Consider the following 23,548-nt stretch of genomic DNA (forward strand, 5'->3'; position numbering starts at 1 on the left):
TAGATTCATGTACCATATAGAAGAACCACATGTCATGTTATATGCAATTTGATCAATGAAATTTCCGAGGACATCTAAGCACTCCTTATGTGTTGTGAATGCGAAAGCAACCCTGGCTCGTTGGTGACTGCCGCGCCCCTGGGTGAGGCAGCGGCGGGAGTGCGAAGCTCGGCGCGGCGCGGGCTGAGATCACGTGTCTTCTCATCATCATCATTGCCCTAGCTGCAAGTACAGGTTGACGACGTTAGACCTCAAAGCGTAACTTTAGGCCTAACGTTAGGTCTAACGTGCGATAAGTGCATACCCGCGCCCCCCTTCTCGCTGCGCCGCCAGCAGTTCGGCTGGTTCCTTAGCTATGATGACGCTGTTGCTATGGGATCAGATGACGCGTTGCAGCCAATGGGAATTTAGGCGCCGTCTATCGCTACTACAGGCAACGAGAACGCCGGCTTCAGACTCAGATAACACCGGATCGCTACATCAGCCATTTAATGTGTTCGCATTAAAACCGTGTTGGTCAATGTTACGTCCTTGGTTATCTGCCATGATCTGCCTTTCAAATGTCACTTATATCGCATCATCTTCTACCATCTGTCTATCACTGTTTACACACAAAAAAAAAACGATATTGCAACTTAATAAATGTGGCGCACAGCAGCCTATATCTTTTCTGCTTTATGTGTATAATACGCACATAGGATGAGGTAGATTGTCTTCAACTACTTAAAATTGTAAAGTTCATCGAACAAAAAAACTACTTAATTTTCAGATTGTTGGTCAAATTACTCTTTGATGTGTATTTCTTGGAATATATGGCGTATATGGTGTGTGTGTGTTTGTGTGTGTCTGTGTGTGTGTGCGTGCGTGCGTGCGTGCGTGCGTGCGTGCCTGTGCGTGTGCGTGCGTGCGTGTCTGTTTGTGTGTGTGTGTGTGTGTGTGTGTGTGTGTGTGTGTGTGTGTGTGTGTGTGTGTGTGTGTGTGTGTGTGTGTGTGGGTTTCAGTAGGAACATAACCATTTAATTGAGATATACTTCGTAAGCCAACTGTGAAAATTAAAAAGAAATGAAAACCGCCCTGAGTTAAACACAATTTCCGATCCCCAATTCCACGATTTTGATTACTCGTTATTTTTTTGTGTTTTGGTGGAGACTACAAACTTTGCAATCTCGAAAAGTTTGTAATTGCTCAAGAAAACGTTTCCTGTCGGCTTACACCAGACATCTACAAGCTACTAAAACAAAAGTAATTTTGGCGCGTATTGTTCGGTCTGAACGTGTTCAAACAAGCAGTCTCACACCGGGCACACCAATATCTTGTTAAAAAAGACAAGAAAGGGATTTTTTTTTTTCAATATACGATTAGCAAAGAGCACCTAGTGTATGTCGCTAAAGCCTCGTTTGTAATGCACGTCTAAGAACCTTGACAGGGAGTGACGATAACTGTCTCGGGAAAGCTATACATGCTTTGAACCTGACGTCCTTCTGACAGCTACACGGTCAGCACAACAGAAGAGAGGAGGAAGGAACTCTCCTCTCAAACGTACTCTTTTTTGTGCGTCCCAAAAGTCGCTACTCTCCCTCTACAAAATTATAGATGCATAACCTATCACTCAAAATTCACACAAAGGCAAATTTGCGGTTAGTGGCGGTGGCCCAATGGGTGGCGTGCTTCGACCGCATGGGTGGCTGGAACGTCTAGGACATCCTGACGTCAGCCTCGACGCAGCTTTGCTCATCCCGAGACAGACAACGTCACGATTGCGCTGGATGTGACGTCCTCTCTGCTGGCTGCTCTCCGAGCGCTTGCCAGAGTGGGCCGTTTATAACGAATAATACAGCCATCAAGCTCAAAATACTAACGTGCGATTGTCATTTTCGGATATTGTGGATCATATTCAGCCTATTTCTGAACACGACGGGTATATTTCCATTTACGTGGAAGTATTGCTTTAAGTTACTAAGTACTGGCCTCAAAAGTAATTGTAGTAGAGTAGAAATTACCCAAATGGAAAGTAATTGAGTAATTTACTAACAACCGTAAAAGTAGCAAATTGCTTTTGAAGTTACTTTTATATGTTTTTTATGATAACGAGAAAGTATATAGGTTTTGATCCGTTAGCGAAGTTCTGCTAGCCAAATATAAAGCGGCTTGTGTTTTCACCAAATATAAAGCGACCTGTGTTCTCACACAAATGCTCTAACAGCTGGTTCCACTCCTGCGTGCCTAATTCTTTTCTACTTTTTCGTTTTCTGGCCAATGTTTCACTGCGAACGTATCATTTCTACTTTGAGGTTTAGCACTGCCTGAGCTTGCTTTTGCAGAGTGTTTGCTCGTTTACAGTTTTGCGCAAAGTACATCTAAAAAGTACTTGAAGTACAAAGTAAATGAGAGGTTATATGTACTTCTAGTAAAGTAGTAAGTACACCAAGCGCAATGTTCTTGAAGTAAAGTACTATAAATACATTGTACTTTCAAAGTAAAGTATATAACACAATATTTCATGATGCCGTTTCATCCCCTTTACAGTGTTTCTTTTTCTTTTCTTTTTAACTGGTAAGCATTGCTCCATGGGTAATCAAAAGTGCATCCGTTTTTTTAGAGCGCAGCTCTTAGGGGCCCGTTTCCGGCTTGAGCGGCGGCGCCGTCGGCGTCGGCGTCGGCGTAACCGCGCGGTGCATCATGGGAAATGTCCCATAATGCACCGCGCGAGCCCCCCACCAAGGTCACGTGACCTCGTGGGGGGTCACGTGACCCCCCGAAGTCACGTGACTCCCCTGAGGTCACGTGGCCCCCTCGAGGTCACGTGACCCCCCGATGACGTCATCGTCACTGATGACGTCACCGGCATCCACATCGTCATCGTCATCATCACTGATGACGTCACCGGCATCCACATCGTCATCATCACTGATGACGTCACCGGCATCCACATCGTCATCGTCATCACTGATGACGTCACCGGCATCCGCATCGTCATCGTCATCATCACTGATGACGTCACCGGCATCCACATCGTCATCATCACTGATGACGTCACCGGCATCCACATCGTCATCGTCATCATCACTGATGACGTCACCGGCATCCGCATCGTCATCGTCATCATCACTGATGACGTCACCGGCATCCACATCGTCATCGTCATCATCACTGATGACGTCACCGGCATCCACATCGTCATCGTCATCATCACTGATGACGTCACCGGCATCCACATCGTCATCGTCATCATCACTGATGACGTCACCGACATCCGCATTGTCATCGTCATCATCACTGATGACGTCATCAGTGACGTCACTGATGTCGTCACCGGCATCCGCATCGTCATCGTCATCATCACTGATGACGTCATCAGCGACGTCACTGATGACGTCACCGACATTCGCATCGTCATCGTCATCATCACTGGTGAAGTCATCAGTGACGTCACTAATGACGTCATCGGTACCCGCATCGTCATCGTCACTGATGACGTCATCAGTGACGTCAGTGATGACATCATCGGCATTGGGGGTCACGTGACCCCCAAGGTAACGTGACCCCCCCTGGTTAGTTTAACCCCGCCCCCCCCCCCCCAGTGCCCTTCCCTCCTCCTCCTCAAGAGCTGCGCTCTAATTCGGCGTTACAGGGAGTTGTAAGCGGCTTTCATTTTTTTGTTTTTTTTTTAATGGCGGCAAATATTAGATAAAGTCAAGTCGCCACAGAGCAGTTGTTTTACTTTCGCTGACGAAGTATTTTACACACTAAACTCATAACTCACTTATTTGTATCAGGTTGTAGTCGCCATTACTTATTTCAGAGAAATGACGAGATGATGTCTCGAAAAACGATAGCGCATTTTCACATAACAATACGCCTTTAAAAAAAAAAAAAAAAATGGGGAATGTACATTTGAAGTTGGGGGTTGTATCTTCTTCGGAAAGTACCAGAACAAATAAAGTTCAGTAAAGTACAAGTACATATGCTCAAAGAATGTACTTCAAGTAAAGTTAATAAGGTTTCCGAGCGATCTTCAAATCATGGAATACCTGCATATACTGAGTTTTGGAAAGAAAGGCTACGCTAAGAAGTCAACTTTGTATTGCCCTTCAGCACGCGAATCTTCAAGTACAGCAGAAACTGCGGGAGCACCAGATTAGCTTCAGAGCGGGTGCTGCATGTTGTTGCCTCTTCTGAGTGAGGATGCAGTGTGTGGGAGCACCAGATGAGCTTCAGAGTGGGTGCTGCATGTTGTTGCCTCCTCTGAGTGAGGATGCAGTGTGTGGGAGCACCAGATGAGTTTCACAGTGGGTGCTGCATGTTGTTGCCTCCTCTGAGTGAGGATGCAGCGTGTGGTACACACTGCATCCTAACTTAGAGGAGGCAACAACATGCAGCATCCACTCTGAAGCTCATTTGGTGCTCCCGTAGTTTCTGCTGTACTTGAAGAATCGCGTGCTAAAGGGCAACGCAAAGTTGACCTCTTTGCGTTGCCAAAAACGCCAGAAGACTGGCGTTTCTTTGTGTCCCGAAGCTCAAGGAGACTTGACGCATTTGAAGAAAGGGCTTATCCCCGCTTTTCCCCAACGTAGGAACTCTCGTCCACTACAGGAGGTGTTCCTGTAGTGGGCGAGAGTTCCTACGTTGGGGAGAAGCAGAGACAAGCCCTTTCTTCAAATGCGTCAAGTCTCCTTGAGCTTCGGGACACAAAGAAACGCCAGTCTTCGACGTTAATCCCGCAGTTACTCGGCCTCACTACCCGCGCCTCGTAGCAGAGTTGCTGCAGGGAGGGGCTCGTGAAAATTTTTGGGGGTTTCGGACCCTGAAAATTACCCCGCCTTCCCCACATGATTTCCTTTCTTAGCTCTTTTTGTGCAAAAATATTTGCTGATAAGCAAACCTACAACAACAATTCAAAAGTACCTCGTAATTTTAGTTGAAGTTATTCGAAAAAAGTAATTTAAGTAAAGATTCTAATTATTGACCTTAAAATGTAATTGAAACTACTCAGAAAAGTAGTTAAATTACAGTAACTTTAGTAGAGTAGTGGCACTAAATACAGGTCTGACTTAAACCTCCAATCAAATATTTCTCATTTATATAGGCAGTGATTAATACACAGGCCCATGACACACCCCCCCCCCCCCCCCCCCCCCCAGGTGCCTATACTTTGTCTCATCCTACGATGGACTAAAGGCCAAAGCCACAGGCCGCCAGGTCCAATCACGTTCCACACTATACTATGACACGCTTAGCATTGATTAGGGGTGGACGAATAATGCTCGAATCCAAAAGCGCCACATCATTTCTGTAGCTTCGACGCTGCAAAGAGCCTATATGTCGTGGCTTTCTTTGCGATGTAAAATTGTTGAGTCACTCAGTGCTCTTCGATTCGAACCACTGTCCACCCGTCCCCCTCATCAGTGTTCCGGGACGCGGGCACCGATTCGTGCATCGAAGGGAAATACCGCACAATATCAAAGTGGCTCGTGATTGGATCTGGCGGTCCGTAGCTTTTGCCTTTAGTCCATCGTAGGGTGAGACGAAGTATGGGCAAAGTATGGAAATAAGTATTACACTGGTCCCCCAGGAATCTCCCGGAACTTGTTACCACCGGCCACCTCCCCCTTCCCCCGAGTGAAGATTCTTCATAAACCCCCGCGTCAACTACTTAAATCCTGCTCTGTGCTCTGCGGGGAGCACCAATAAAGGCAAGTTGAAATCGACGCATTGAAGCGCGAATTTACGTCTAAGAAAATTGGACACGGTCTTGAGATTCCCCAATCTCCGTTGTTAGGGACACCGAAAACTTGGAAAAACGGCCCTACACCAATAAGAAAACAAAACGAGATAAGTACAACACGAGAGGGTTAGTAACAATATCCATCACAAGGAAGGTAACTTGAAGCAGGGGACGGACAACAATGACTTCCAGAAATTCACCGGGTTCAAACTCCGATGTCGATTGCTTGCGACAAGACATAAGAGCTCGCGTGAACGAATTTAGTATACAAAACGAGCGTGTTAGTAACAATATCCACCTTATGGAAGGTAACACGGAGAAGGGGACGGACAACAATGACTTCCTTGTTGTTGTTGTCGTCATTGTTATCGGTCCCCCTCTCCGCGTTACCTTCCTTATGGTGAAAAACGAGATAAGATGCCTGGTTCCAAAGGAAGAAGCATCGCAGGCCGTACATTGGAGGCGGCGTTCCGGGCAGACTTCTACGATACTCGTGAAAGTAATCAAATTATTTGTAATCAGTTACTTTTTGAAGTAATTTTGTAATTATTTGATTACGTTTATTATAAGGTAACCACCGGAGTATTCTAACTACTTTTGGAAGTACAAAAATCACTTGTACCGTTGCTTTTTTTTTTTTTCTATCCTTTTCCTAAAGTCGCCCTTTGCTTGTTTCCTACTAAGGAGAGAGAGAGAGAATTAGCATTCATTGAAAAAAAAAAAACGGCAATGTCAGCCAGCGCTTTGTGCCGGCTTGCTACGCTGTGCCCTACTAAGTAATCCTCAAACCAAGTCTCGGAGAGGAGGTTGGTTTACCCAAAATGGTAGATTAAGAAGAGAAGTAGCTCAAACTTCAGTGATTCTACTCCGACAATGGACAGCAGGAATGACCCGTCTTTAAAACCGGCAGGAAAGTCTGTATTTTTGAAAATCGGAAGTAATCGGAAAAGTATGGTTGCTCTTTCAAATAACCGCCAATTACTTGTCTTCTCGAGTAATTAAGGAATAGAATAGAATACTTTTTTTAACCAAGAAGAGTCGTATTTGTAATCGGTTACTTGTTTTCGAGTAACTTGTACAAGACTTGCTCCAGGTCAACACAATATAAAGCTGCACAGAGAATTTTTTTCTTGTGAAACTTTTTTAATTAGTTATTTAAGTGCAGTTCTGATTTGATGTTTATCCATTTTTCCCGATTTCGATAAGACCCACTTGCGGGTTAATGTTCGTGGTCTATCAGCGTCTATCGAAAACACGGAACACTGAATATGACCCACCTACATCTACGTTTTCAGCCCTTATCGAAGCCGGTGGAAATTAGAACGGAACTCATGATATTCATTTGCGTCGTGTTTGCCAAACTTCCGAGGCAGTATTCCTCTCTGCAACAGACAGATAAATGATAAAATCATAAAGTATCGAGATAAATTCCCGTTTACAGCAAACAGGACCAGGGAGTTTGAGATAAGTAAATCGCAACCCGCTAACAAACATTTCTTTCTTTTTTTTTCTTTTTTTTTACATTGCTTGTACTATGTCATTATATCATTATGTCATTTTATCATTATCTGGTGTGCCCCAGGGCTCTAACCTTGGGCCGTTGTTATTTTTAGTGTTCATCAACGACTTGCCGTCGCAGGTGCTGCACTCCAAAGCATTATTGTACGCAGATGACTTGAAGCTGTTCAGGAGGGTAGAGGATGTAAAGGATTGTCTGTTGTTACAAAACGACGTATGTTTAATTGAGCAGTGGCGCATAACAAATAGACTACAGCTTAATCTCAAGAAGACTTCAGTCATGTCAATCAGCAGGAAACATGAGAGCATAGTGTTCAGCTACAACCTTTCCGGAGGGCACATAAAGCGTGTGTCTCTTGTACGGGATCTTGGTGTTCAAGTGGACTCCAGGCTGTTTTTTCATCAACATGTGTCACAGATAGTTAATCAAGGCCTGCGATGTCTTGGTGCGATGTCACGGATAACTAGAAAATTTAGAAGCCCTCATTGTGTTCTCTCTTTATATTGTTCACTTGTCCGGCCGCGTTTAGAGTTCGCATCCGTAATATGGAACTCTGTTTCTCTCGGCTACAGCAATGTAATCGAAGAGGTACAGCGGAAATTTATTCGTACTGTGTACGATAGGCACATTGGTCGTCGGCGTTTTTACAGCTATAGCTCGGTATTAAGCGCGATCCAAACCAACGCTTCTTTTTGCGCCTGTAGGTCGTGCGGCTGCGGATGTGACGTATTTTCGTGACGTCGCGCCTCTTCTTCGCTCCTTCCGGGCGCGCACAAAAAAGTTGGATGATTTCAACTTCTTCTCAACGCGCACAAAAACGCGCGGTGACGTAGTAGGGCGCTCCTGTGTCCCGGCCAATCGGTGGAGGGCAAGCTAGTTCCGGCTCCGCGTTTCTCGCCGTCTGGCTGCCCTCTCCTCCCCCCCCCCCCCCCCCCCTTTTATTCTCTTCCAACATGACAACGCGATCTCTCTCTCTCTCTTTCTCTCGCCGTCTGGCAGGCCAGTCTGTCGCAGTTGCACTTTGCTTGTGCGCTCGTGCCGAAGTTTCGCCCGTCCAAACCAAAGCGCACGGTTCTGACTCAGAAAGCGCGCGCCCGGAAACAGCAAAAACGCCACGAAATGCGTCACATCCGCAGCCGCACGACCTACAGGCGCAAAAAGAAGCGTTGGTTTGGATCGCGCTTTAGCAGACATAGGCCTCCAGTCTCTTCACGACAGGAGGCTTGCACATGATATGAACTTTTTGAGAAAAGTTGTGCATGGCACTCTTGATTGCGACGAGTTGTTGTCATCATTGTGCTTCCGTGTCCCATCTGGGAAGGCGTGTAAATGTATTCACACATTTTATACAGATATTCATTCAAAGTGTGCAATGACTCGGTTACAAGATACATACAATTCAATGTTTTTACAAGATGACATATTCACTTGATTTTATCTTAGTGTGCCCGTGGCAACCACTTTTATTTTTAACTAACCAGGATTTGATGACGCGTCAGACTGATTTCTATTGTGCTCCTCGGCAACCACACTGTCCTATGTAATACCCCTTTTTATTGTTAACGCCACTGTGCGAAACATGACAAAGTGTACTGTCCTGTAGGCCTCACGGCTGTTGACCGGCACTAAATAAACTATCTATCTATCTATGACAGATATGAAAATATTGCCCTAGAAGGGTGTCCGCTTACATATTTGGCCGTAAAAATGACATTTCTATTGAATGTTTATATATACCTCGGGTTTTTTCCCCAATTCAAATATTTGCTTCCGTCCAGATGTAAGCTCTTTTGTTAGACCGTTGTCGGAAACTTGGCTCTGTATGTCGACCGGGGCCCGATTACTCTCGATGCCAAACTCGATTAGCGGAAAAAGGCGAACAATAGATCGTTTTCAAAAGTTAATCAAGCAACATTTGCAACCGCCACTTTGTTGGGAACGAAGCCAGTGATTGGATCCGAGTCCTCGCCGAACGATGACGTCACACTCGTGTCCAATACGCTGAGCTATAAGTTCAAGCCGAAGGCCGACGTCACCTTCGTGTGCAGTATGCACCCAAACAATGGCGAACTCGGGTAATTGTCGCATTTGCTACTAGGTGGCGCACCCTTTTGAAAAGGGTTAGGGTGCCTAGATGTCTGTCTGTCTCAGGGTGAAGACATCCATTGTTGTCCGGAATGTACCAGCGCGTGACGCTCTCGCGCACTCGGTGCGTGACTTGGGCGGTAAGATGGCGTCTATGCATCAGCCAAAGCTACGCGCTCGAGCTGAGTGACACCGGATTGCGCGCACTTCAAAATGCATAAAAAAACGATTGGGCGGAAAAATGGCTGAGATGTCACCACTCAAGCAAAAGCGCGCGTGTGTATGCAGGCACTCTAAAAAGGGTCTCTTTTAAACTTCGAAGCGCGCCTGCTTGGAGGTGTCGATCGATCTTTGCGAAAGCGGTTTGCTGAACCTTCTTATTCACAAATATGAGTTCACCTATTATCTCCGAAGGTAATTATACAATAACCTGTGCGAAAAACTACTCGACAACAGTGTAATGAAATGACCACGAAATTACTTCAAAACGTATTCATCGTTAGGAATGATGCGACCACTGGTAAGTGACTTGGAAGCACCGGCGGCAGAAACCATCGGTGTCCAACAAGATATGGCGGCACGTACGTCATTTGAACGAGACCACTTTAGAGAAAAATGTGTAACCCATTGACGTCACGCCGCTACAGCGGCGCTGCTATCACCAGACACTTCAGGCGAATCTGGTTTCTGCGCAAGCGCTGTGCGGGCGAACGCGGGCTTGATTGTAAACAGCGCATTGGCGTTTTAGCCCAAAAGCCGACTTTTGGCGTGTCAACGCTTGCTTAGACCACAAATTGAGAAGAATACGATGTTAATTGTTTTTTTCTTATGTGTGTGTGTGTGTGTGTGTGTGTGTGTGTGTGTGTGTGTGTGTGTGTGTGTGTGTGTGTGTGTGTGTGTGTGTGTGTGTGTGTGTGTGTGTGTGTGTGTGTGTGTGTGTGTGTGTGTGTGTGTGTGTGTGTGTGTGTGTGTGTGTGTGTGTGTGTGTGTGTGTGTGTGTGTGTGTGTGTGTGTGTGTGTGTGTGTGTGTGTGTGTGTGTGTGTGTGTGTGTGTGTGTGTGTGTGTGTGTGTGTGTGTGTGTGTGTGTGTGTGTGTGTGTGTGTGTGTGTGTGTGTGTGTGTGTGTGTGTGTGTGTGTGTGTGTGTGTGTGTGTGTGTGTGTGTGTGTGTGTGTGTGTGTGTGTGTGTGTGTGTGTGTGTGTGTGTGTGTGTGTGTGTGTGTGTGTGTGTGTGTGTGTGTGTGTGTGTGTGTGTGTGTGTGTGTGTGTGTGTGTGTGTGTGTGTGTGTGTGTGTGTGTGTGTGTGTGTGTGTGTGTGTGTGTGTGTGTGTGTGTGTGTGTGTGTGTGTGTGTGTGTGTGTGTGTGTGTGTGTGTGTGTGTGTGTGTGTGTGTGTGTGTGTGTGTGTGTGTGTGTGTCATTTATCAAATGGAACCGAAAGCGAATCCGTGTTTGTGCTGCGGGACTGGAGGGACGAGTTGAAAGCTGATCCGGCGGAGGGTGTCTGTGTCGGTGTTCACGAAGTAAACTACGTTCAAGGTTGTACCACTCCCCTCTTTTGCTGATCGGTACTCCAAACAACGTCACCTCTTGTCGATGGCTTCCGTTGCCGAGTGCCACGACGTCTATCGCGGTTGCAGTTTTGTTGCTCCATTCTATTTCCTTCCCACCTTTAGAGTTGTTGGGTATCTGCTAGTCGTGGTTTCAAAGTAGATAAAACAGCTGGCTACAGGACGTTCTTACCTTGTGGCCCGTAAGTAACTCGGCGGGACACTATCTATGGCCCAATGGTGTTGTTGCACGATAGGACTGCAAGGCGGTGTAGCTGTCGGACTCCTTTTTGAGGCTGGTGCCCTCCGAGTTGTTAATAACTAAGAACACTATCTTGCATGCTATGAACATCAGAGATGAGGTCTAAACAATATTAGGCGAACTCGACAAATAATTCTTTGATAACCCAAGGCAACGCCGTGCCACAGCACCCGATTTGCTGGTGAATGCGGGTATCCCTCCCAGTGATTAAAATAGCTGCAAGAGAGATTCTGAGGTCACGTGACTTAGAATAATAATTTGGGTGTGTAGATATTTATACAGCGAATTGGGTTTTGGGGATATTTATACAGGTGGTCAGCCATTAAAGTTGCGACGAGTCACACGCTGTAGATGAGCAATTTAGCCAGTGCAGTACAACCACTAGCCTGGGGTCTTTAACGTGCACCACGCAGTAGTGACACACGACCGCACGCCGGTACGATGCTCATCCAGATCGAAACGGGCAAAGGTGGGACTCGAACCCAGGATCCCTGGGTTCCGCAGCGCGAGCTTTCGCTCCACGCCTGTCGAGCTGGCTGTGCGCTTTGGCCCACTCGGCCACCGATCCCCCCATTTATACAGGGTGTAGTTGGTCAGCCATTTCAGAGTTGCGTCGAGTCACTCGCTGTAGATGATCAATTTAGCCAGTGCTGTACAGCCCCTAGCTTGGGGTCTTTAACGTGCACCACTTAGTAGTGATACACGATCGCACGCCGGTACGATGCTTCATGCATATCGAAACGAGCAGGGGTGGGGAATGAACCCAGGATCCCTGGTTTCTGCAGCGCGAGCTTTCGTTCCACGTGCTCCGAGCGGCTGTGCGCTAGCCCACCCGGCCACCGATCCCCCTCACGTGACCTAGAACCCCTCATTGTGTTGGCGTTTTTCTTGCAAGTTGCGTCTAATTTGGTCTAATGCGCCAGTGCACGAGGCCCGTGCCTCGAGCTGCCCTTGGAAGCAAATGGCGGCGGAGCACTAAAATGAGCGGCCCTTGGAAGCGAGTGTGTGTGTGTGTGTGTGTGGGGGGGGGGGGGGGGGGGGGGGATCGGTGACTGAGTGGGCTAGCGCACACCAGCTCGGAGCACGTGGAGCGAAAGCTCGCACTGCAGAACCCAGGATCCTGGGCTCAATCCCCTCCCCTGCCCGTTTCGATCTGGATGAGCATTGTACCGGCGTGCGGTCGTGTGTCACTACTGCGTGATGCACGTTAAAGACCCCAGGCTAGCGGTTGTACTGCACTGGCGAAATTGCTCATCTACAGCTGGGAGACTCGTCGCCCCTTGAGGCAGACCAAGTTCTAGGCTGTATAAACGTACAAACAACCGAATTTTTTTAAGCGAATGGCGGCGGAGCACCTGCTCGTGGCACGTGTCTTGCGCGTTTCCACAAAAATGGTTGGCAGTACTTGCAAGCGTGAATTTTATCAAGAAACTTTAGCTAAACCCCGTGGTCCGTGGCTCCGGCAGGTAGGGTGACTGTCTCAAGCTAGGGCTAGCAGACAATACATCTTGAGTTAGCAGACCTCACTCTCAGGCAATGTAGCAGTGATGCTTCTCTTGGAAGCTTGCCGGCACCGCGAGCTTCCAAGCTCGGAGCTTGCAATCCCCCATGCTTCGAGCTGGTCTGAGCTCGGAGATATTGTGCACAGTTGACAAGTACAGGGTGTCACAAAAGAAAATTTACACGGTCTTTTTTACCGCAAAAATAAACTAGGCATCGCTGAACACTCATTCTCCGCCCAAAGGTAGAGCTAGAGGTCACAACCAGATGCCAACGTTTCAGCCCGATCCGATAACCTAATCAAAAGTTATAAGTGATTTTCTGAAAATTTCAATGGGAAAATGGCGGCCGACGGAGTTTTCAAACACATGGGGCTCTATGGCACCAGAAACCGAAAACGGGTAAAAATGGGCTCCATTTTCCCATTCAAATTTTCAGAAAATCACTTATAACTTTCGATTAAGTTATCGGATCGGGCTGAAACTTTGGCATCTGGTTGTGACCTCTAGCTCTACCTTTCGGCGGAAAATGAGCGTTCGGCGATGCCTAGTTTATTTTTGCGGTAAAAAAGACCGTGTAAATTTTCTTTTGTGACACCCTGTATGTGACTTGAGTTGATGGGCAACTAAGCCGGGGTTACACCGCTTATATACCATACAAAAGACAGTCTGCATACAGATTTGAACGCGAGTCACTGCGAGATTCGTGCCTCGAGTGCCGCATGGCAATGAGTTAAAGGAGAAAGCTGGGCACGCGGCATTCGAACCACGAATATTGCGGGGACTCGTTTTTGCAGACTGCCTTTTGAATAATCTACGATGTAGCAGTGTGACCCAGGGCGTACCCCGGCCGGCTCTAGCAGCAAGTGGAGCGAAATCTCGCACTGCAGAACTCAGGGATTCTAGCTTCAATCCAAATCCAAACTAAAACTAAAACTCTTTATTTCTCTCCGTTTGAAGAGGGGAGACAGAGAAAAAAACAACTCAGTTGTTGCTGGACGAGCCTCTACCTCCCCACAGCAGCAAAAGAGGACAGCATGTACATATACATAATGATTTTCACAAGCATACTTATAATGCAGAAATAAACAGCATTAGGTGGGGGTAGGGGAGGCGGGGGAGAAAGGTAATCGATTTACCTAAGTTTTCAAATTTTAGGGGCACTCTCTCTATAACATGGAGCGTACAATTTTTAGGGATTCACTCAAAACTTCTACATTCAATTCAGTCAGGCGATTTAAAAAACGAGGTACTGTATATTTCAACATCTGATTACCGCAGTTCGTTCTGGAGTTCGGTACTAACCATGTGTCTACAGACCGAGTTTAATAGGCAAGCTCTCTTATCCTAAGGTTGACAATTTACATGAATACATTTTCTTTTTTGGCAAAAATACCTTTTTAATGCTAGAAAAAGTTTACAATAATACTGATTAGGAAACTGTACAATATTCAATCTACTAAATAATAGACTAGTGGGACTGTCATACGCAGTATTACATATAATGTGAACAGCTTTTTTTTTTTTTTTTTGTAGTATGCATCAGTTTAATGTTTGTAGCGGTCGTAATCCAGTAAAGGAGGGAATCGTATATAAGAAGCATAACCGAAATTGGCATGATCGGGCGATATTTGTACACTGTACGTACAACTCTTGATAGTCTTTTACATGTCGGTTGTACAGCCTCGTTCCATGACATGTATTGAGTAAATATAATTCCCCGAACCTTTACGCTTTCAACTATATCTATGCAGTGTGTTCCAAGAGAAAGAATAGACGTATAGAAACCGTTTATATTTCGTGATCTAGATAAAACGCCCTTTGTTTTACTGCCATTCATTTTAAGGAATTAGAATTTGTCCAGGCATTTAACTTTTCCAAAAATTATTTGCGGTACTTATTATCTGATCAGTATCATCACCTAAAAGAATATACTGGCATCATCAGCGTAAATAATTAGACTTACATTGTTATCAATTATTACGATGTCATTGATGTATAGATTAAAAAGAAGTGACGTCCCAGTATGCTCCCTTGCGGCACGCCGGCAGTTTGTTGCCTAAGATCCAATTATTTTTTTTTATTTATTTGTACGTACTAGTATCGATAACGAAGATAACTTCTAATATCTAGAGCAACGCTACGAAGACCATAAATATGCAGTTTTTGAAGTAGTGTCATGATTTATCCGGTCAAACGCCTTTGAAATCTATGAATGCACCGATCGTTAATAACATTTTTCAATGTTGTTTCAAATTAATTTCCTTTGTTTTAACAATCCACCCCCCCCCCCCCCCCCTTGCATGTTTTGATCTGGATGAGCGTCGTGCATCGTACTGGCTTGCGTTCGAGTAATCACTACTGGGCGATGTACGTTAAAGACCCCAGTCGTACTTCACATGCTAAGTTTACCATCTATAGCATAACCCTATTTGTTTTTACCTTAAAGGCAGACCGACGTTGCACTGTCTAAACACAAATATCTATTTCCCTCTTTTTTATTTATTTATTTTTTCAGGGGGGAGGGGGGGGGGGGATCGCAGAAGCAGACAGCTTATCAGCAACCCCTTAGTGTGTGTGGCGTTTCTGGTAAAACTGAGTACAAATCAGGGGCTTGACTCGTTGTACTGTCGAAGAGGGACAGTGGGCATGTTGAGACGATGGGTACCAGAAACGAGGACATCAGACTTTTTAGTTTTTACGATGCCAATCTGTGCTGACAGTACAACCTTTTCATTCCCTATCATAGCAATGTCTGCTGACAATAACTGAAAAGAAAGTACAGTCCGTTTTCTAAACCTTCCTGACAGCTGCAACAGCGGAGGGGAGGGGCGGCCAATGTAATGCCGCGGTTTTGTGGTTTTGGAGAAGATATAAAGGAAGATCTCGAATCCGTCAGGATGACTGCTCTTCCTGAAGCCCTTGTTCGCACAAGTAAATAGCTCCAGGACATTACGGCTGCGGCTTTAGGAACTACCACCAGGCAGTGTAAATGACAGGAATTTTCTGACAGCCTCTGATATTTCTAAATGTTGCTAAAAAAAAGGCAAACGCGGGAGTTAAGCGAGTAATTAGGATTATACTAATACCCTCTAGCGTGCTGCCATATGAGACATCATGATTTCGCGCTAGGTGGCTGTCAGCGCGCTCACTGCCTAAAGTCCCTTCATGTTTCAAAAATAGCGCAAGGTGCGTCGACGCACGTACCACGAGCAACGTGCAGCCTTTGGGAAGATCATGGCGGCACAACGCAGCACTGAGCTCGATTTCAGACGCCGTGTTCTTCCCGGAAGTGAGGAGCGGCACGGGTCTCGAGCGTTTCCACAACAATGAATGGCAGCACTTCCTATTGATAAATTACCCAAACACCAAGGTGAATGCAGGGATTGGTGTTCCACGCGCCGCACGTGCTGGCCTCAGTAGTAATAACTTTTCTCAAGCAAACGCTTAAATTGCATCTTGCACGCGCGTTCGTCAGCGCTTTATTTTGGTTATTTACTTCGAATCTTTTATACGGGGAAGGCGTGCGCGTGTAGCGCGTGGAACACCATTCCTTGCATTCTCCTTGATGCTTGGCTAATAGACCATTTGCTATATTGCCCAAGCATCAAAGCGAATGCAGGGATTGGTGTTCCACGCGCCACACGTGCACGCCTTCCCCGTATAAAAGATTCGAAGTAAATAACCAAAATAAAGCGTTGACGAACACGCGTGCAAGACGCCATTGGTTCTATGTATTTGCTTTAGAAGAATTACAACTGCTGACGCCAGCACGTGCGGCGCGTGGAACACCGATCCCCGCATTCTCCTTGATGCTTGAGTAATATAGCAGTAGGTCTATTGAATGCCCACGCAGGGACTCGTGTTCGCTGTATATGAGCCGCATTTAAATATGGGGAGTATTCACTGGCGGCCATATCCGTGTGCGCTGCTGCTGAGCGCGTGCTGATGGCGAGCTTCCGCAGTCCTTTTGGAGCGTGCATTTAGCACCATCAAGGTTGCCGGTCTTAGCAGGCTATTAATGTGAGCTCGTTCTGAGCATGCGCTCTAAACATCGCCCTCAAATATGGCGTCCAGTGAATACCTCCTATAGCAATAGGTCGATTTAGCGATAGGTCTACTGAGGAGTTTTGTCACTACGCCGGGGCAGAGTCGTACATAAAGAGAGTTTGGCCATTCATTGGGAAGTACAGTCATGTCTCGTTAATATAAACCCCGTTAATATGGACACCCCGCTATATGAACACCACTTTCGGGGACAAACTGGAAAAATATGTGCATTTTTGTCTCATAATTGTGGACAACTCACATTATGGACTTTTTTTTTTTTTACGGGAACGGAGGTGTCCATATTAACGAGACATCACTGTACAAGAGGCAAATGAGCAGGCGCTATTGGCCGAAAGCGGGATGGCCGTGTTCCAGGGCGTCTACGTACAGGTTCAAGTATGGCCAGCCAGAAGCCGCGAATAATGCCCTGGCGGTGGTCGCGAGAAAAAAAATTAATAAGGGCGTCACAGTAACTCTCGATGACTGAAAATAGGATGCATGAGGTTTTTCCAACACGGTCATGCATAATCAAAATCTAGGCGAACGATCGACGTGACCCGTACGCCAGGCGTCGAGGGCCGGGAAAATGCCGTCCGAGCGTTCAGATTCCGACTGAGAAAAACAGTGTTCGAGGGGCACATTCGATTCTTCCATTTTTTTGCAAGATCATAATCGAAACATCACGCGTACGATATTTTCAACCACGAAGATTTACTCCCTCTAACTCTTACGCACTTACTAAAAGTGTCCCTCACTACCACGGCTAGGGCATCCTTTTCGGCTTCCGGTAGGCCGAGAGAGCACGGCAAACCTTCTATCTGCGTCTCGTGCACGCCTGGCGCTGCCCGCTCCTCCCATTTGACCAAACTCTCTCTATATACGGCTCTATTCCGGGGAAAACCGGATCACTTCTCGGGACTACGACTACACTTGCTGACAGAGCGAGAACGGGGGGGGGGGGGGGGCGTGTCTTTCGAACGCCAGGCCTCCAGCACACTGTCCACGCCTTCCCCGTTGTTTGGTTGCTCGCGCACGAGATGCCAAAGCGTTATGGAAAGTATACACGAAGCTCGCGAATCAGGCGGGACCACCGAAGCTCCTCCCTGCCGTTCGTCACCCTGTCCGTGACTGTGCTGGAAACATTTCCAGCGTATCTCGGAAGCTCACATGCCGCTCCCTACAGCATTGAGGAGTCGTTATCGCAACTTCCCATTTTACAGTATTGACGCAGTTTGATCACCGTCTGAAGCTATGGGACGTTACGGTATCTTTGGTTTTACGAACGAATAAACCCTTTCTTCTTTTCTTCTTCTTCTTTTTTTTTTTTTTTTTTTTTTTTTTACTGCATGCGACCGGGTGACGCTAGTCACCCACGCACATCATTGCTCGCTGCGTGCAAGCTGACACGGAGGCTACGTCCCTCACGTCCCATAAAACACCTCACTGACAGAGATAACGACCCGGAGCACAACGACCTCGATCACACACACACGCGCGCGCTGGACAGGCGTGCGTCGGAAGTAACGCGAATAAAACTGTTTGTGGCGGCTTTTCCGCGAGAGGTTTCTATGGCAATTGCCGTCCCAAGACTTCCGCCCGGTACAGAGGAAGACACGAACGCGGGAAAGACGGCCTTCTGTTGGCAGCTCTGGAATCCCTTTACGATAGCAGACTAAAACGGCAACGTCACGGCACGCGTTGGGTTGCATTAGAAGGCAAACACACACTTACAAAAAAAGTAATGATCGCAGTGACGTTACACCTTGGAAGCACGCGCTCTGACGTTCGCTATCTTATGGAACGACTTGCACGTTGCACGATGTCAGTTGTTCCGCCACTGTTGAAGTGGTTCCAACCTTCTAATATTCATCACGTGACTTTCGAAAGGGGTTTATATATACTCTTTTCCTGCGCTCAAGCTACAAGGAGTGTGTAGAGGGCAACTCAACTCTCTGACGTCACACCGTGGCGGTGGCGCTGCAGTCGGCTCTGCGCACTCGCAGATGCTTCGCCCCGGGCGAATGTGGTTTCTGCGCACGCGCACTGCGCGCGCTCGGTGTAGGCAGACGGTATGCGACGTAACGAAGCCCATCGAGTGGCACCAAAGCTGCATCGTCATGGCGATCGTCGTTTTTTTGGCGATTGTTGACGCGGGCCAAACCAACCACACACAAAGCAGGGAATAACGACGATCACGCCGCATTCACTGCGCGTGATTTGTTTAGCCGGTGATGTCAAGTGCACAAAGTCGACCAGCGCGCCGTGACAAAGCACCTACGACGCTGCCCGATTTCCTCCCTCGGATCGTCTGCGACCGGGCTTAGTGTGAAACATGCTAAGCGGAGCGCAAGTTCGTCAGCTTGTTTTTGCAGGAGTTGTGGTGACGTCAGTAAGACACCGAGCTCTGATTGGCTCTGATTGATAGATAGCGGGTACACCTCGAGGCAGCTTGCTTTGAGGTCTACCCACCATTCTTTCATCAGAGCCAATCATAGCTCGGCGTTTTTCTGAAGTCACCACAACCCCTGCAAAAGAAGCAGACGAACTTGCTCTTGCGTAGTTTCCCCTTCCCCAGGGGCGGCTGCGTTCTTTCCGTTTCACTTCTTTTGTGTGCATGGTGCAATTTATCGCCATTCCCATGAAGGTCTTTATTTTTTCCCTTTTATACTCATTCATAAAGAAGGAGTTATAGTTGCCAGATCCTGGTTCCTTGTCGTTTGAGGACCACTCTCGGTGGATACTAGGGGCACATCGGTGGCCGAGTATGTTATCTACTCCGTTCGCCCTCGGCCTTCAGTGCGAGGTCGCTGGCTTCCGCAGTGCTTTGGTTGCGCGTGCCTGCGCGTTCACAATTGTGTTAGCCAGGACAGAAAGCTCGCGCTTAAGGCGGAGCTTCTAGTCTCACCGCAGCTCGGAGTACGCAGAGCGAAAGCTCGCGCCGCAGAACTTCAGATTCCTTGCTCAGTCCACGCTCGTTTAGATTTTATAGATCATCGTACAGGGGTGCGGTCGTTTATCGCTACTACCTGGTGGACGTTAAAGGGTTGATGAACCAAACATTCCAGTGGCGCACTACCTTTCCATGAGTCAGCAGCCGCCAGTGGGCGCGAGCACACGCAACGAAATTGACGTCATCATATCCCCTAGTCAAGCTTATTAAGCTTGAATGAGGGGGGGGGGGGGATATGATGACATCGATTTCGTTGTGTGTGCTCGCGCCCACCGGCGACTGATGACTTATGAAAAGATAGTGCGCCACCTATTATAGACACTGTTATGTTTGGTTTAGCATCCCTTTAAAGACCCCAGGCTAGCAGAGATACTGCACTGTCTGAGTGTTTCATCTGCAACAGAAACAGCAGACGCCCTTTGCGGCTGAATAACTTCTCGCTGTCTAGACATACACGCAACACAATTAGTTTTATTTCTTTTTTTTTTCTTTACTTGATTCCCGGAACCAGAGCAGGAATGTGAACGTCGGTCATATAGCAGAAATAGACAATCAGAAAGGCTCGAGTAAACGAACGAACACTCCTCTTATTCATGTACTACAGATCCACTCACCTTCGTCAACTTTCGGTTGCCTCTTGGCGTCAATTTTTCTTTCAACATTTTGTGCGATGGAGTTGCGTCAATAAGTGTTTATGTTACTTTAATAAGATACACGGTCAATTTATTACGGCAAAATATTAAAAACATTCAGTAAAGAAATTTAATGCTCTTGGGTTTTTAGACGATCAATCTGGAAAACACATGTGGCTAATGTGCAGCCAAGATCGATGGAAGGTGCGGGACAGTGTTGTACTCGTGGCCAAAAATAAATAACAAAACAGAGTGACTCGTTAATTCGTCAAGGACTAACGCGTTACTGATACGCGTTACCGACATTCAAAATGTGAAGAAGTACGGCTCGCGTTGCTTTCAGAATTAACGAACGATGCTTTTGCGTTGCTTTCTATTTCATTTGGCAGCAATATGCTGCGGATACAAACTTCCCACAGCAATTAAACTTGGATAGAGTAATCTCATAGTGCTCGTTGTATTTTTGAATAAAATTTGCAGAATACATTTTTTTTTCTTAATCGTATTGAAGAAACGATTCCGCGGAGAAGAAACTATAATATTTTTCCCTTTTCGGTAAAGTCTACAAAATGCGAATTAATTTTTTTTTTTTTTAAGCTGAAGCAAGAACAATACTAACCAAAAGTAACGAGGAACGTCACTCGATAGACTATTGCGTAAGATAGTAACAAAAGTATTTTACCTGTTAGTCATTTACAAAATTTAAAGACCGCGCTACTGCGTTACTGCAGAAATTAACGCGTTGCAAGTAGCGTAGCTACTCCGAACGCGTGACTTGCAAACACTAGTGCAGCCTCACACGGGGAGTCCGCGACCCTTACACGTCCCTTTTAACCTGACAGTCATCTAGCATGCTCCGAGATAAGAAAACGACGCCGCAGACCTAAACTCCTCCCATATGTCATACGACGTCGGCAGCACGCGCGGAGGCCCAACCCTAATCGAGCCATATTACGGCGCGAGAGCCAAAAAGCCTTATCGCCAGCTCGAAGAGGGAGAGGGGAGCCTATCTATCAGAGCGGAAACATTGAGTTGCGTGTGATCGCTGTGTAACACCTGACCACAGCAGCGTGGGCGGTGAGGCTCAGACGGCTCTCAACTAGCTCGGGCGAGGATTGGTCTGCAGAAGACGTCCAGTGCTGTGGTGCAGCTCCGCGGTAGTTGTGCCTTTGCTTGCCGTTGGAACCGATCCGGTGTTCAAGTTGTGCCAGAAGGAACCGGCAGGAAACAAACTACCAAGGACGCGTTCCTCCCTCGACAGCACTGCGCAGTGATATCCTGGTTACTGTGTATACGTTTCTGCGCGTTCATCGTGTACGGTTTTGCACACGGCATCGCGTCTTCAAGGATCGTCGCCGGTTACGGTAAGAGAATATGACTGCTTTCAGCTATCGGCTCAAGTACGCGCACTTGGTTTTTCTGGACATCGCGATCGCTAGTTTTGGTGCCCAATCAATTTACCCTTCCTCGCCGTAGTTAAAATATATATATATGACGTCCGCTATTGCATGCAAGACACTGTGGCGTAGGAGGAATCAGTGTCTCACATATACCTGATGATACCGCTGAGTCACTTGGATTTTAGTCATCGATTAGTAGCAGATGATCTTCATCGTAAATGGAGCACCGGGACTGTGCCAATGTCTTTTTTTTTTTTTTTGGGGGGGGGGGGGGGGGATGTTATCAGCTTTAACATTTGTCATTGAGTGATCCGAGTCAGAATTTGGGGCTTTTCTTATGTAATGGAACATTTCGTTGGATCAGCAGTGCGACGCTAACGTTGGAAGCCAATGCTTCCAACTGCCCGGTTCCACCTATTTTCACGATATGTTGGTTACGACCTACAAAAGAATCAGTGCCTAGTAAATTTTTATCTCTCGCAACGTTTTCAAAAGTTCCGGAGGCCCGACAACCACTCCTGTGAGATGCGACTTGGAGCAATGGCTATAGTCAATTTTCACAGCGCCTCCCTCGATGGGAGGTTCCAAGAATAGCAGTACCTTTAGAAGTTGACATATGTGCTGCCGACAAGCGGGGAGAAATAAAGTGTAGAGCCCGAGTCATATTTCGAGTACATCATAAAAAATACAGTCTGCCGACAGTGTCTGTGGCGTGTTTCTTTCTGTTGCGACGGTACAGTCACGTTGATCATACAGAAACTCTCTGCAGACATGTCCGAAGTTGACGCGCTTCGAAGATGCTTGAGCCGTGTCCGCAGATAATGCTGCCATCGTGTCCGCGGAGAAACTCCGTGTCTTTTGTACGAGGTACGAACAGTGCGACAGCGGCTTTCGGGTATACGAGCAGTGTCCCGTGTTCGATGTCCGCGCAACACCATGCGCACCTTGTGTCGAACCGTTGCTCGACCTCACCTCCGGCTTTCTCTGTCTTGCAGCAGACGCCATGTCTCTGTCGATCGTCGTGTTCCTGTCCACGCTTGCCTCCCTGGTGATGACAACAGCGCCGGGCTGCCAGGCGATGCCGCTGCACACGAACGGCGGCGACCGCTTCGGCCGCAACGTGGTAGGACCGGCCGTCGGTAACTGCACCAAGGACTCCAAGGCCAAGGCTGTCTGCGACGAGTGCATCTTCGTCACCGGAGCCCGTGAATCCTACGAGCCTTGCTGCAGGAACACCAACCACCTGCAGGAGTACTGCGAACATTTCCTGCGGTACGCGCCGAGGTCGCTCGTGAACGTAACGGCGACAGAGCGCCAGCCGCTGGCAAGAACTGGGGTCTAGATCGACGTCATCTGCATGAAACCACGCGTACGCACAACGTCCGGAGAGGTGGCCGCTGACACTACGGTCATCGCCTGCTTCGTGAATGTGCCGGAAACAAGATGGCTGTTGGCACCTAAATTGTTGTCTGCTCTGTGGTGCTACGTCCTGCACAGTTCACAGGGGGATGACGTCCTCCGCCCGGAGCGTCGTCTGCTCCGTGGACGTGCCACATCCAAGATAGCTGCCGGTGTTCAGAACATCACCTGCTTCGCGATACTGCGTCGCGACTGGCTCGATGACGTCACTCACGCCTAAATAAGACCGGGTGTTTTGCGCGAAGAATGCTTCGTCATTCTAGGCTTTTGGAGCGCAAACATTGGCCCACATGGTATGGCCTGCCTTTGCACTCATGAGACTATGAATGATGCCGTGCTAATTGCCGTGGGTCTTAGCGCTTGTGGACGTCCCCTTCGCATGCCAGCAAGTGGCGACCCTATTTAGATCTGCGAACTTTGAATGCCAACACAGGCGCTGTTGGCGTGCCTGACTTGGAA

The 23,548-nt window shown here is 47.4% G+C and overlaps 1 protein-coding gene across 1 annotated transcript; it reads left to right on the forward strand.

Annotated features, from left to right (window-relative positions):
* The first annotated feature begins 9,794 nt into the window (after window positions 1-9,794).
* LOC8041644 lies at window positions 9,795-23,012 on the forward strand. Its single transcript, XM_042289190.1, has 3 exons — window positions 9,795-9,849; window positions 21,353-21,634; window positions 22,669-23,012. Exons 1-3 carry the CDS (start codon window positions 9,795-9,797, stop codon window positions 23,010-23,012), a joined length of 681 nt encoding a protein of 226 aa, XP_042145124.1.
* The last annotated feature ends 536 nt before the right edge of the window (window positions 23,013-23,548 follow it).

The sequence above is a fragment of the Ixodes scapularis genome, unplaced genomic scaffold (genome assembly GCF_016920785.2).
Source record: "Ixodes scapularis isolate PalLabHiFi unplaced genomic scaffold, ASM1692078v2 PGA_scaffold12__126_contigs__length_90152505, whole genome shotgun sequence".
Taxonomy (NCBI): domain Eukaryota; kingdom Metazoa; phylum Arthropoda; class Arachnida; order Ixodida; family Ixodidae; genus Ixodes; species Ixodes scapularis.

Bases quoted from the DNA above. Each gene is read 5' to 3' on its own strand.
- LOC8041644 (XM_042289190.1), top strand. From the start codon at position 9,795: ATGACCACGAAATTACTTCAAAACGTATTCATCGTTAGGAATGATGCG. The intron at 9,850-21,352 runs GTAAGTGACTTG...GTGGGCGGTGAG, and splicing joins TAGGAATGATGCGACCACTG to GCTCAGACGGCTCTCAACTA. The intron at 21,635-22,668 runs GTAAGAGAATAT...GTCTTGCAGCAG, and splicing joins AAGGATCGTCGCCGGTTACG to ACGCCATGTCTCTGTCGATC.